Source organism: Metopolophium dirhodum, chromosome 1, assembly GCF_019925205.1.
Source record: "Metopolophium dirhodum isolate CAU chromosome 1, ASM1992520v1, whole genome shotgun sequence".
Classification (NCBI taxonomy): domain Eukaryota; kingdom Metazoa; phylum Arthropoda; class Insecta; order Hemiptera; family Aphididae; genus Metopolophium; species Metopolophium dirhodum.
Window position 1 is genome coordinate 85,600,402 of NC_083560.1, and position 16,009 is coordinate 85,616,410.

At 32.6% G+C, this 16,009-nt stretch overlaps 1 protein-coding gene across 1 annotated transcript in view; it reads left to right on the plus strand.

Annotated features, from left to right (window-relative positions):
- LOC132937501 (uncharacterized) overlaps positions 1 to 16,009 on the plus strand; it is a 582,052-nt gene that overhangs the window by 446,987 nt on the left and 119,056 nt on the right. Inside the window, exon 3 of the mRNA XM_061004322.1 lies at positions 10,753 to 10,961. Coding sequence (XP_060860305.1) covers positions 10,753 to 10,961 — 209 coding nt within the window. The remainder of the gene's footprint in view (positions 1 to 10,752; positions 10,962 to 16,009) is intronic.

Genomic DNA, 16,009 nt, shown 5'->3' on the forward strand with positions numbered 1-16,009 from the left:
AGTTTATAATATCATAGTTTGACGTTGACAATAATTCGAAGTAGATATTATATTCTCGGATGTTTAAAATGACGTTTTATCACTTTGCCGAGCAATTATTCTCTGTCCGTCCCGAGACGCGCTCATGCACGACACACGAGAAACTTTCAGCACACAACTACCCTCCTCCGCCGACGTAATGATTAGACTGCGGAGGTGTTCGTGAGGAGGGTAGTTTTCGGTTCCGGAATGTAGAGGAACGTTTGGATTCAGTGTCGTTGTGGGGGTGGGGGAGGGGAGCAGTCGTAAATAACAATACGTGGTCGACGGTGGTGTTGGTGGAGGTGGCGTGACAAGTCAAGGCACGCGAGTAAAAAACAATTACCGCCGTCGTATAACGCTGCTCGAGAGGGCCTTGCGCCGTACACTGCAAAAACTCATACTCGACGAACGTTGGCGCGTATACGTCAAACACGCATCGTGGTGAGGGCGAGGATGATATTATATGATGAAATAGCGAGTGAGAGAGAAGGCGTAGGAGTGAGGGAGGGGGAGAGAGGAAGTCGTCGAAATCTGCGCACGAGTCCTTTGCGTACCTTCACCGACTGTCTCCGCCACTACAGCCGCAACACCACCGACTGCATGTATAGGTATCGCATATATATTTATATACGAACATCGGTCACAATATATATATATATATATAATATACATAGTATATATATATAAACGTGAGTGTGTATGTGGGTGTGTTCGTGATATTATACTCTCTCTTCGTGCCGGTAATGCTGCGACTACGTACCTATATATATATTTTCTGGGTACATCTATATAGTGCTGCCGATGAAATAGCGTCGTCGGCTGTTTGTGAATTATTACTACCCGCTCTGTGGACGGAAGACCGGTGGCGGCGGCGGCGGCGGCGTTGTTGTGAAATAGGAAGTAGTGTGTGGTGCGGGAGAGGTGAACGAGTGGAGATAAGCGCACAAATATTTGCATATACCGGTGCGGTGGTGGTGTGGCGATTGGTGGGTAGAACGAGGCCCGTGAATACGTTTTTGACGGCGCGAAACGCATTACGACTGCCCGAAAGAACGTTTAACATTTCGTTTTTACTACCACGTGTGTTTAGACCCATGACCCACCTCCACGCACACCCCATGCACTATCATCCCCTGACTTTCGTTTAGTATCGCAAACGATTATACTTACGTACCCCTCCCCTCGATGCTGAATACCCACGAGAGGTGTCGACGGACCTAGACGCTGCGGCAACTACATCGTACTTCCCGTAGTTATAACAATTATTGTACTTTAATTCACGTGGATATTTCATTCACTCTCTTTCCATCCAATACGTGAACGTCTAGAACTTAACTATTAGCTGTTTAAAACTCGTCTGCTGACGTCATATATATATATATATAAATATTATTCCATAGTTATATATACATAATAATATGTTACTGGCTCTTTCTACTGGATTAAAATAATATGTACTTCTCTAGCTTTGCAAACGAATTTTGTAAATTATCATGCGAGTATAAAATTGAAACGGTACTTTTCCAGCGATCTATCCGTTGCGTTGATTGCAGCTGGGGTAAGAACGCGTTTATATCTTTACGATAGTTTGAAAGACTATTATTGTGTTTTTCACTCATTTATGTCATAGACCTGCATTACTTATTAATGTCGAACGAGCTATAATTGTATTCACCGTACTTGTCTTAATTTATTTACATTGTGAGCAAATATTAAATTGAGAGTATATTGCCAATCATTTGTCAGTAATATTATCATTTACTATCGAATTCGAACCACATGCAGGAGTTGCAGTAAACCAATCGACCGAAACAAATGGTATTTTCTAAAATAATATCGTGAAAAAAATAGGTTCAACGAAAATCAAATATTTCGGCGAGTTTGTCAACGGAAACGAATTAACGTGATTTAGTTATTAAATACAGAGGGATTTTTGTTTTTATTAGTCCCAACATTCTTCCTGCGTAGGTTTACTCGTGGAATCGGTGATTGTCGGCTGCAGACGTCGATGAAGACGACGGAGAAGAAGAATAAAATGGATTTCATAAGGGAAAAAAAGCAAATAAAATTTGCCTTTTATTATACTCACGCACCGCTGTTCGGGGGAGTAAGAGTAAAAGATGACACGTCCGGAATATTATCTCGGTTAGTCCACCGCCGACACTGCTACGACGAGTGCGAGAGGTGAGGTGAGTGAGACACTAACCCCGCGAGAAACGGCAATAATAATAAACCAGCGCAAATAAGAAGATTATCCGTGCTTCGGGTAAAAGGGACTCCGGGGACGATTCGCTTAGGGGGTGAAGCAGAGCGGAGGAAGGAATGGTTGTGCGTGAGGAAACGGGGAGAGTGTATATATATTATTATTATTATTATTATTATATATAGCGGTGACGGTGGCAGTGGCGAGAGGCACGTAAAATATTGTACGTGGACTGGGCTTTTATTCTATTATATATATATTATTATTATTATTATTATTATTATTACAAAGGCGAGGCGACACCGCGCTCACCTACCGCGACTAGATTAATCAACTTTTTTTCCTTTTACGAGCTATATATAGATTATATATACGAATTTCTTTTCTCCCGTGGCACGAGGGCGCGTCGCCCGCGAGAACAGTTTTCCGCCGCCCTAAGGACGGGCACGGGTAGACAAAAGTTTTGCTTACTGCAACGCCACCGCACCGTCGTTGGTGGCATCCGATCATTTCGGACATTTGTCCTTTAATACGAGTCGTTACTCGCACGTGTGTGTATGTGTGTGTGTGTGTACGAGCTGGCGACAGGCTGGGACATTTCTAAATAGGTAAGGGAATAGGTATATATATATTATAGATGTCGCGTCAAATAGAGCAAAAGTATACGGTCACAGAGAAAACGACGTGAATCAAAAACGAAGGGAAGGGAAAAAAACCACACTTATAGTAGTTGTCATTACGTGCGGTTTCATCCCAAACAAATTGTAATAACTTACGGGCGTGTGTCCGGGTGAAACAAGAAAGAAAACACGTTAACGAACACTGGCGGGCGGTGTCGGTGAGTGTGCTGGAGGGAGGATGGGGTGAAAAAACGGACAAAACTTTTCTCGAGTCATGTACACACATACGACCACGATCGAAAGATTGTGAATCTCTTGATAAGTCGTAAAATACTCGACGTCACGTGCTACCACCCGACACCTACTATATCCCTCAACGCCTTTGCTGGGTTGCAGCTTTTACTCGATTTTTGGGTCACGAGATCAGCCAAAAACAAGGACAATGGTAAACGGGGATCCGTTAGTCCAAAGTTCAATAGCTATAAAATGAATGACTTGCCGAGGAGTGCTGAACTCATATTCATTCATAAACTGCTTACTCGTATGCGTGTAGGTTAAGAGAAGGGCTTCAATGGGTTTTTCGTGTTGGAAAACACTTAGAGAAGTCCTTGTTTTTAGTTATAATCTCATCGATATGATGTCTATTATACAAGACCCGATTTCTTCCAGAGTCCGTACAACTTACACTAGATTTTTACGATCTATCATCGGGTTATAACTGTTTCGCCTACCGAAATTGTCTTTAATAAAATATTCGTAATATGAAACCATAAAATGTCATATGTAGGCTTAATATGTGCCTGAGCATATTCAGATTCATCCAACCACTGTTAACGGTTAGCATGCTATAGTTTTCCTATTAATACCTACCTAAGGTGCAAGAGATAAATATATATTCTATACTATAATTAAACACAATGTACCGTTAAATTACTTGAGAGTGTGATGGTGAATTTCTGGTCTATATAATTTTATTCATTGAGTACATTATATATCTATGATGGATCTGTAGGTCTAGCCATGTTAATGAATATCTCAAATTGCAGAGGTCGAGAAATACTCATAGGATAAATTAACGCATTATTCCGTCTAAAGCTGATTGGTTTAAGAATTCAGCTCAGAGATCAAGTGTCCGTCCATGCATAAACTATATTATATTATTATGTTTAATAAATAATATGTTTTACACGATTATTGTATGGAATTTGAACTTCATAGGCATTTGATTATTTTTCTCCATCAAACGAACGTGAATTGACTACCTTCCAGAAACATAAAATACGAGTATGTGATATAGCTTGTTGTATTTTAAGTATTTTACTATTATTATAAGTACCTATATTACTATATCACCTATTATATTACCTGAAATCTATACAACAAGCCGATTGGTGGACGATGGCATCACCCACGTTCGTTGTAATATTGTAATTTGTTATATTTATAATTATTATTAGCCCGGACTCGTGTTTGTAAAATGACTTGATTCTTCCGTGCTCAGTTGTACGTAAAATCATTTCGACCACGGAATTCCACGAATTATTTATTATATTTTCATCAATAGGACATGTTAAACAACTATAATTTTAATTGGAAGACTTGAACAATTTTTTTTTATCGCATATTATATTGTAGTTCCAGAATTATTGTAAAATATAATGTAATTTATAATATCGAAAATTATTTTAAATGTGGATACGTAGTAACATAGTCGTTATGCCATGTAAAGTAGTTGGTGACAGGGCTTTTGCTTTTGTTCCGTTTGAAAACTAAAACATAATTTAAGTTTCTGTTAATCAACACAACTTGACCGCCGGATAACAAACAACTTTTTTAAAGCATTATGCTTTAATGTACCATTATAAAAACATCAGTACCTAGTCTTATAAAACAATGAACAATTATTATTAATTCGTTGTTAATATTAAGAATTATTCCACAATGATATAATATTAAAAATATATGTATATATTCGCTGTTGCAGTTGCATGTAATATCTAACCTATATTTAATTAAATTTAACTTAATTTGGTTTCTATTTATTGTTTTTTTTTTTTTTCAGTTGATTGTTGTAGTTTTAAACATCTATTAGTCTAATAATATGTTCAACAAAAATTAAAACATATTTTAAGAATACCTATTCCTAGGTTAGCTATCTATTGCAGGGGTTAAAGTGTTTTAGCGTGCATTGCAACCAAAAGTGTACCATAAGGTAGTACGAGTGCAATATAAGCAATGATTCTGATAGACGATATATTTATAATACCTATCTCGAGTATTTTGTGAATACCTATACTATTATCGGATTTAGACGAACCAGAAATACTACAGCTCTTTTCATCTGACCGTGTAAATAACGTTAAACAGAACGCATCGAGTGTTTTGTTTATATTTTTACAATTCACAGAAACATTGTTCACGTATCGAGTGCTTTGTTTTAATTTATATTTTTCACTGAAACGTCGTTTGTACAACATCGATAAACACAAAACCACAAAAATGTGCAGCGAAAAAAATTTAGCTGCAAAATCACACATCACACTTGTTTCTGAGGAATCGCATAGTACTGTCATTGTAATAACAATAATAATAATAATGATGTTATTGTTTTCCTGCGTAATCGGCCACGACCACAGTTGCCTAGATGTGGGTGGTCCAACCTTTGGTAGTTGGCGGGCCAATTTACTCATTTATATTCACACTGGGGCTGCCAAAAGGAAAATAATATTTGTCTTTATAACAAACAACATGTTATCACATTACAGATTAATATTAATTTAATATAATTCATTATTATTATTATAATTTATCTATATGTATAACTGTCTGCCGCCGTCTCTCACTTCCTGATATATCGTTGTTTTTTTTAAATATATTTACTGCAATATGTCTTCTAAGTAGGGTAAAATAAAATTATCTAGAGCCGTGGGTCGGACCATGGTTATCTAGATAACTATGATCAGCATATAGCTTATAACGGAATGCACGGAACTGTATGCATAAATGCACCCACAAAGCAACCCATGCAATGACGTAGATATGCGCTGATCGGTAAATCCTCGAAATGTAATCTTGATATATAATAACTTGCCACATGCTATAAGTATCGGGTGCGGATCCAGGAGGGCAAAGAGGCTTTAGCACCCCCCCCCCCCCACCTTTGTAAATGTTCTAATATAGTATTATATTATATTTATTTATACAATATAGTAAATAGTTCGTACGTCTTATATCTATAATAATAATATATTTTATGTACCTACTACTTTTTTTTAGATTTTTAGGCCCGCGCCTGGCTATTACGTTGCGTGGACGTAAACAGTAAACGATTTCGTTTCATTCGTTTCACGAACGTCGTCCGTCGTGCAATAATAATAATAATAATAATAATATGTGCGTATAGGTACTATAGTATAATATATTATTGTCTTATCGATCCGAGCGTGTACAGTAATCCGACGCATAGCACTGCGGGCGCGCGTTCGATAGAGTAATAATATTATATGCGTACGATATACAATATTACACAGTATGTACGCGTGTGTAAGGTCTATTGGACCGCTTGTGGGTGGGGGGGGGGGGGGTTCGAGGGGTGCACCCGACGGAGATCGTTGGCAAGAAAACGTGTGCGGGAAACGACTTTATATATATATATTCGTATCACGGACCAGTGGCGGGTGACACGACGAGGCGCATCCATCGAGTGGCAATAATACGCCCAACACTTGTTGTATTGGTTTCGCTCATTGGCAACCGTCCCGCGGCGGCAATTCAAATAATTAAACGCAACAATGACAATGTTATGCGCACACACACGACCGACGTTTACGCACACGTATTATGCACCGACGCATATTTTGCACCCGAACACGGTGTTTGCCGATCCGAGACGATCGTTTCGCGAAGATTTATCGGATGACGCGTCTCCCAACCCCACGGCACCCGCGATCGCCACCCCGCCGATGATGTGGGTATTATAATTTGATTCGTTCCGAACCGGTAACGCGACGATATTTGGCACTCGAGACGAACGATTACCGCCGTTGTTATTGTAATATTAAGCGAACACGAATTCGCAATCGAACCTTCGCATCATACATTACACCGCCACTGCACCGTAACGGTATAATATATTATTATTATGTGATTACATTATGCGCAAAGTGTATGTAGCCACGTAATTATAATATCATTGCGCAACACACACACACACACACACACATACACTCACTAAATGGCGGGCAGGTGCGCACTTTCGGCTTTAAACGACTAAAAGTCCTCTTGCGACGAACATATTTTAAACAACTCCTGTTGACTTTAGGTGATTTCCGTGCTTTCTTACCCACCATAAAAAACTTAAACTATGCTCTGGGAACTTTGGCGCGGGCTAGATACGCATAGTATTCCGTTCCACCGACGACGTTCCTTGAGCCGCGATCCTGAATTGAACTTGTTAACTTTTCGTTGTACCATAGGAATTTGCTAACCATTATTATGTGACAATTTTCAAGCACATATATTTTGTAATTTGTAACGAGCGACTTACCACATAAATTCCGTTTATTTTTATTTTTTTTTTTTTTTTAACTTATTAGGGATGCCAAGCAGACAGACGAATGTCTATCCGTCGCCATACGTTATGACTTATGATGTACAGTATTTTTTGTGCGCTGTTACATTTTAAAATATTATGTAGGCTTAAACCATGACAATATTTTTTTTATTTTGTTTTTATATCATATTTTTAGAAAGAAATGATATAATATCTAAACTTTTTGTGAGAAATAAATAAATTGTAAAATATAAAAATATTTGTTTATTGGACAATTTTATAGCTTATGGTCGGGTCCTTAGTCAGTGATAAGTTGTCCTTGTACTGACATAAATGAGACATTTAAAATATACATACATGTTTAACGCTCTGCAAGCAATTCAAAATTAATTTCATAAAAATGTTTTATTCTATTCCACAAAATACAATTTACTATAATTATGCACGGAACAGTCTTTCGTTAAATATTTGTTATTCAGTTTATGATTTAAATTATTATAATTTGTTTGATTTTTAACAATTAATGATATATACTATGTTATGTTGGTAGTTGGTTCTTATACCATCTAGGTTGAAATTCAAAACGTATTTAGAGCTATTATTAAGAACTCAATAATATTATTAAACAAAAATTCATAAGCTATTTTTAAAATATGATATGGAAAACTTTTAATTTACCTGAAAATATATTTGTTAAATTTGTGCTCAAAAATCCTTTGATTCAGCTAATATATTTTGTTTTCCAATGTTGAAGTAGGTATATTATATCATTGATTGTTTGTAAATTTACTATTTTTATTATATTCGAACGTTGGTTAGTATAGCAACATCTTGTTTTTCATTTAAAATAATTTATTGGGTACCTTCTACATTTATGTAAAGAAAAATGCATAAGCAGTTTTGTAAAAATGCGCACCTTTCCGAATCACTTTTATCACAAAGTGTATGTAAATTTACTTACACTTATGTAATTTTGAACAATAACGACTTGTCTAAAAGTTTTTTGTTACAAAATTTTATTAAATTAAATTTAACATTTTCAAAGTGCATATTTTCATAATATTATGTAATAAATTTACCGCGCCTCGGGAATTTCAAAACTGCTTTCCAATTTGCTGGGTTCATTATTTTTCAATTATTTTTACACTCAAAAAAGGTATTAATTAGAAAATATTGTGCTTAAAACTACTTAGTTCAACAATGATAAATTTAATTAAAACTAACGTGGATATTTTGTCATATTTTCCTTATAGTTTGACACGGTAGCATTTTCTCATCAGCCATACAACGTGCACATCGACCCAAACAGGAATGCACAGAGGTTTAATAGAAATTGATAAGACTGCGGCGGCTCAGTGTTGGCACGGTGGTATAAAATTACATGGCATGTAAAGCTCAAATCCCACGCCATGCATTATTTTCGGCTACAAAAAATACTATAGAATTAATAACCACTCATTTGAGCGATAATATAATATGTGTTTATGCACATAAGTATATACCTACTATTTTCATATTGTACAAAAATATTTACTCATCGGTATACAAAGTATATTTGTAAAAAATATTTTTACATAACAATAGTATTTTGTTTTTTATAAAATAAACAAACGTCAATGTAATCTTCTCAATCGAAAACTTTTTATCGAAGAATTTTACGTCAACTTTGAAAAATCAGTCACAAAACTCAAATAAAAAATGATTCTCCTCAATGTAAAATTGTATATTATACATTCAATTTGATTCAATATTAGTTTCTTTGAATATAAAAAAATAGTTCGTTACTACGATAGTATAAGAATAATCGCTGCGAGATTCCTAAATGGCTAAAATAATATTTTCTGTTTGCAGTCTCAATCACCATAACAAATTGAGAAAACAAATGCAAATTAAAAATCTGGTTATCTACCTAGACCAAGCTTTCCATAAGCATTTTTTTAATTATAAATATAATATGTGTATAATAGATGTACAAACAATTTATTGAACGAAAAATAATCTGTTCGCAAACGAGTTATAAAAATGATCGAAAATACGTTGTAGTTTTAGTAAATTTTTGCTAACAAAAGCCACCTTTATTTTTCATTTGATCTTTCATGTATTTAATAGACCACCCACACACTCTAGTTCTGAAAGGTCTGACCAAGATGTAACGAGGTGGAAATGTGTTTACAAAATATACTATTTAACAATGAAGATAATATTATATTGTACTTAATTAAATTATTATTATTGTCTACATATTTTAAAAATTTTTTATAAAAAAAACACTTAAAAATCTAGAAATAGAAAAGTTTCCGTTAGGAGAACATTTTTCTAGAAACCAATCATACTCAAATTTATAGAATTTAGTAAAACTATTAAAATCAGACACAAAAATCAATAATTAGATATTATATCATAATTTACATACATATAATATTGCACTTGCCAACTTCATATTATATAAGCTCTTATTTTAATTATTATGAAAAAAAAAAATGTTTTTCTCTTTCATGTCTTAATTAGTGTGAATAAATAGAATTCAGTTTCAATACACTATTTCCCATCCAGTAAATAAACTGTGTATGCGTGTGTTTTTTAATTATTATTATTTATACTGAATAAATTATCCAGTTATATAGAGAAATCTAGGATCTCATACACCAACCGATGAAAATGTTGCATGACGAGATTTAATTAAAACTTGTATGCACATGGTATAATAATATGATATGGATTAATTTTTTTTTTTCGGAAATGCGTATAAAAAGTGTATTATCAAATACTATTTACCAAGTTTATTATAAAACTATACATTATGTACTTTAAATTTATGAGTTTTTTAATTTTAAAAAATACTCAAGTTTCGCAGAGCAAATGCATATTGTTTCGATTGTGAATAATAGTTTTCTAATTAAATATAATTTATTAAAATATGTTTGCATTCGTATTTTAATATTTGTCGGCCTAATTAATATTATATTTTTCTCAAAACAAAAATTTTTCTTTCAATTGATTCAATGGTTTAAAAGCATTTATTTTGGAACACAGCCATCATATTTCCCATACCTATTTAATTGAATCGACAAACCATGCTTCTGATGGATTTTTCATTGTAGCATACGAAACGCCAGGTCCGCATTTAACTATGTCATGAATTATTTTTATTATAATTATAACATTCCCCCCACCTGTATACAATATTACTGTACCCGATGACCACGTTAACCAGTGCGTATTATCGCGTATTTTGATGGCATTAATAAATTGAGCTTAAGTACCCACGGCCTGTGCGTTTAGTTTGCATAGGATTGTACGATAAGATATTTATTTTTTGCTTCACCGATTGATATTGTGTGTTTTGAATTTCACAGCGTGGACATCCGAGACAAGTTTACGGACCCAAACAAGTCGCATTGGAAAGACGAGTCGTTGGAGGGCAGGTCACACTTCCGAATGCTATCCGAACCGGCCATGTTAACCATCGATAACGTATCGGAAATGGACGCCGGAATTTACAGATGTCGAGTAGACTTTCGAAAATCACCGACCAGAAACTCCCGACTGAACCTAACAGTTATTGGTAAGTACCTACCAGTTGTCGCTTTGTGGTTTTGTGGTTTTGTTCTGAGCGCGTTTGTCGAGTCCCAAATCATCAAGACATATCGCACCGGACTGACACTGGGGAATGGACTTGCAGTGTCCACGGTCCACACACCCACGCCGTGTAACGCGTTTGATATTTTTTATCTTTGTTTTGAGATCATGTGTTCTGAATAAAATGTCGTACGTAGAAAAAATATCACACGAGACACACCAAAGTGAACGCAATGTAATTCCATTTTTATGAATTTTTCAGCACAGGGCTTCTTATTACGTTTTGTGACCATACGTGTAACCTAAGAAACGTGATCAAATTATTTTACTTGTATATAATACACACACACACACACACACACACACACACACACACGCAAAATACCGTAGAGAATTTTATGCCCAACGCGGTTCACTTGAGAAGAAAGGATATATCTGTCTCTTGTCATACGATCTCAGTTTTCATTTCGGTGTTTGTCATTTCGTGATTATTTTTAACCAATTTTGTTGGCAAAAATAAATGCTAACATTTTTATCACATACAATTGCAACTTTAATCGTGACGTTTTTAAAATGTAAAATTACACCTGTCTACATATATAACTAATACGTATCATAAACGATTGATTATAGACAATAACATTAATTAACATGTTTCCGATTTTGCTAACTCTACACATCATTAGTAAAGTGTATGGTAGTTATACCAAAAATATAATATTTATTTTAATGTTGACGATTATGATTTATACGAAAAAAATGTTCTCTTAATGCTCTCGGCATGTCCATTGGGCATCAAGATATGTTTTGTTTAACCATTGTTTGAAGTAAAAAAAAAAACTACGAGCAATAAATTCTCACTTCATTTCCGTTAAAATATGGTCAGCCAGCAGTCAGAAACAATCATTTTTATGTGTGTTCAATCAATTCTTTGTATTATATTTTTATAAAAATTGCAATCATTTTTCTTCTTCACACACATAGCTAGCTAGAATATATTTTGAAATAACAAAGCAAAAAATAAAAATATAAAATATTTATAGATTAAAATTAAAGTAAAGTTTCAAAGAAAAAATAATCCGAAGATTCGAAATCAATAAAAATGTAATCTTATCTTAATTGTTTATTCTTTAAATAAAATGTTAATTAACAAAATTGAGTACCTAGTCTAATTTGCATACGTAAAATGTTCATTTAAATACTCTACAAATAAATCTAAATCAGAGATGTAAGATCAAAAATGGTTTCTACCACTTACGAATGTGTCTTAATCATTTTTACATGAAATGAAATTATTATTTTGCACACAAAAACCAGCATGGTTTAGTAGTTAAAACAAATTCTCCCATACATATTGTGAAAAGGTGCTCATAAAATATAATTTAAAAATTAGTTTTTAACATATTAGAGAAAAATTATATACATTCACTGAAATAACAATGTTTTAAAAATATGCATTCGTTGCAAAATGTTATGTACACAAAACACTTGTTATGTTATTCGACACAATATAAATCGTGTTCTCTCTATTTTACAAACAATACATATTCCTTTATTCTGTAACAATTTGTATATTTAAAATATATAACCACTCATTAGCCATGAATAAATATTATTATAATATAACGCTTTGCTGTTTTAGTGTACATAAATAAAATTATAATAATATTACTAAAAACCTAAAATAGTTTTATCATACGTGTAGTTAATTTGCCTATAAAACACGCCGGCATAATTAAATAATATTATACTTCAGCCTTGTCATACAGTTTAAGTTCGTCAAAAATGTTTTAACATACCGGAACTTTGTTACGTGTAATCGGTGACTATTTCCCCTTAAAATTATAATAGATGATTAAAAAAGAAACTTGTTTTACCAAACCGATCACTTTGGTTACAAACCGGTCAAACTCTTATAATGACCGTCTCCTATGGACGGTTACAATTTATAGTCCCCGATCCTTATATTACCTCTCCTAATTAATGGCACATGTTATCAATATTTATTAAATAAACAATGATAACATGATAAAAGATAATTATTTTGTTGTAGGAGGGGGTTAGCTATTATTATCAAACGTGGACATATCTTACCACCGGTTAAATTTTTGTAGTATAACCGTTCAATTTGTCACCGATTTAATCTAACAAATTTTTGGATAGAATGATACAAGACCAAGTTGCTGGAACATATTTCAACCAATTTTCAAAGCCAAGCTATATTTTGTAATGGGTCCTTAATATGGTTTTATGTATTTTAATAGATATCTGAAAATACTTTTATTAATATTAAAATATTTTACCAACTATAGTAACATATTTTTTTTACAACATTTTGCGTAGACTCGTGTGAACGTTGTGTACTTTCTTCGTGTTTATAATAACTTTTGTTATATATTTTTTTATCAAATACTATTAGGAACCTACTCAAACATAATTTAACTTTTAAAAGTAAATGGTACCCAAGTAAATTTTGTATTTATACATCAGAAACATGATTTATAACAAAATATTTGCAAAGAACGTTGATTTTCGTTAATTTTCCATAATATTATAATATAAACATAATATTTTATATTAATAATTCACCCACAAAATAAACAACTAAAAATAAATTAAGATTTTATTTTAATTTATAACAAATAATTTTGTAGAGTCATGTATAAATTATTGATTTTGTTCAATTATTATTATTTTTAAAGTATCGTATTAATTAATAATTATAATTAAATATTAACTATATTAGGTATTATACAAATTCTAAGAAACATTTGTGAAACTCGTATTGCAATTAGTTTTTGAAATGATTCTTTTTTTTTCCTATTTTTATGACGCACATTTTAAAATAAAACAAATTTAAAACATTTCACCGAAAGCTAAATCTTACTCAAAATGTTTCATGTTTGTGTCCATTAAAAGTTTAAATTCGATATGTATTGTAAGGTAGAAATATTATTTTTTTCAAAACGTATAATTGTTATTATGTCTCATAATTGAATTTTAATGTTGTCACATTTTATATTTTAGTGGGGTGAATAAAAATTTTAAATGTTTGTGTGAGCAAAAAAAAATGTAAGGAAAAAAGACGAAAATAATAATCCGTGACCTATTATTTTCATATCGTATTAGCGTTTATTAAAAACTTTCAAAAAAGAGATGATAGAAACGTCGCCACCATCTTAAAGCTTGTCATTGTATACAGGTCTAATCTATGGTTGATTGACAGGTGTCGGCGAATTACGTCACACATTGGATATTTTTTTCGTCCTTTAAATCTCGTTTTAACACGTTATTATATAATATTATATATAGGCACATGCATTGTATATATATACATTGTACAATATATAAAATCAATGTTATAAAAATAAATAATAAACTCACTCTCAAACATCTCGTTAAAACCTGCTAACGTCAGCCAAACAATGTCTCCAAATACGAAAATTCTTGAGAACGACTTTAACACATCAGTGAGTCAGTGAGAAGAGCCACTGAAATACCATATGTGCGTATATGTGTCAAAAACAAACTGTATGGGAGCGTGTGGCGGTGGGAAATCAAATTGTATTCAACTCATGTGCGATCATGAATCTCGTACGTACAACGATTTATAACCCCTCGCATTACAACTTGTGCTCGAAAACTAAAATAAAACTATATTTTAAGTAGACTGACGGCGACGATATTATGATGTAGGCAAAATAAATATAATATACCTGTGCAATGCGTAATCGCTGCGTAATACGCTGTTCAATCCAACTTTTTTTTTTGTCCTTATAATATTTTACGTAGCATTTGAAACGATTGGAATATTATTACGAACGGTAATAATATTATGGATTTAACATTACTATATTATAATATAAATTAATTATTTTCTTCAGTCGAATATACGTCGTAGCTTATTATATTTATCCGTATATAATATATTTATTTAGAGACAAACTTGTTGCGTCCCAGATCACCAATTTTGTCGTTAAATTTTTTTTTTTTTTTTTTGACTGGTTATTAATAATTGCATCTCGGGATTTCAGACGCACGTAACTTTTAGATTTGATAATTTTATGTCATTTTTATGGAAAAGGTTATTAAATAAACGAAAGTATCGTATCGTATAATAGTATTTATAAACACGAATAACTTTTTATAAAATGTTCATATTGTATTTGGGACTATATTTTTAGTTCTAGTAATAATATGATTATAAAATGTCTAAAGTAATAAAATGTGCGATGAGCCGTATTATATTTAGTGTAATAAAAATGTTTTGCCAAAATATCTCAATCTGACTTAAATACTCAGATTAAAAAAATAATATTTTATTACATTAATTTTAATTTGTGATGGTATACAATAAAATATAACTTACAAAATATGCTGGGTGCGACTAATCTACCAAAGGTATGTCGGACGCACATTTTAGTCTCTCATTTATGTTGTCCGACTCAAATAGATTTATTGATATTGAATGGGTAATTTAATATTATGATGTATAACGCTATTGTGCAAGCCCACTAAAAGGCAAGATATTTTGTTTAGTAGCTAGCCAAGAATGATTAAATCTATACTGGATACTTTAATGATTGTATAGATCTTAATTCATCAAAATAAGAATTTTTCTATGATAATCTCCAGCACTAATCAGTATTTTCAAAATTAAATATTTTAATATCTCTATAAACATACCTATTTTTAATTTTTTTTTGTTAGTTAAATATAACTTAATAATTACGGCCGTACGAGAAAAAAATATAACTATTTTATCCTCAACTAATTCGATCAGAATCGAGTTAATTGTTAATTAATGTTAATTTCATTACTATAATCTTCCGAGCTTACATATTGGTATATTTTGCATTAAGTACACCAATTGAATATTTAATTAAAATCAAAAACAGTGAAACAAAAATGGAAAATCTTTCACTTTAAAATATCCGTTCTTAATATTCGGTTTACTAAGAACATATAAAAAAAAAATTCGTCATTTGTGGGTCATGTTTGTTTTTAATCGTTCAGGATCTTTTCGATTCAGTC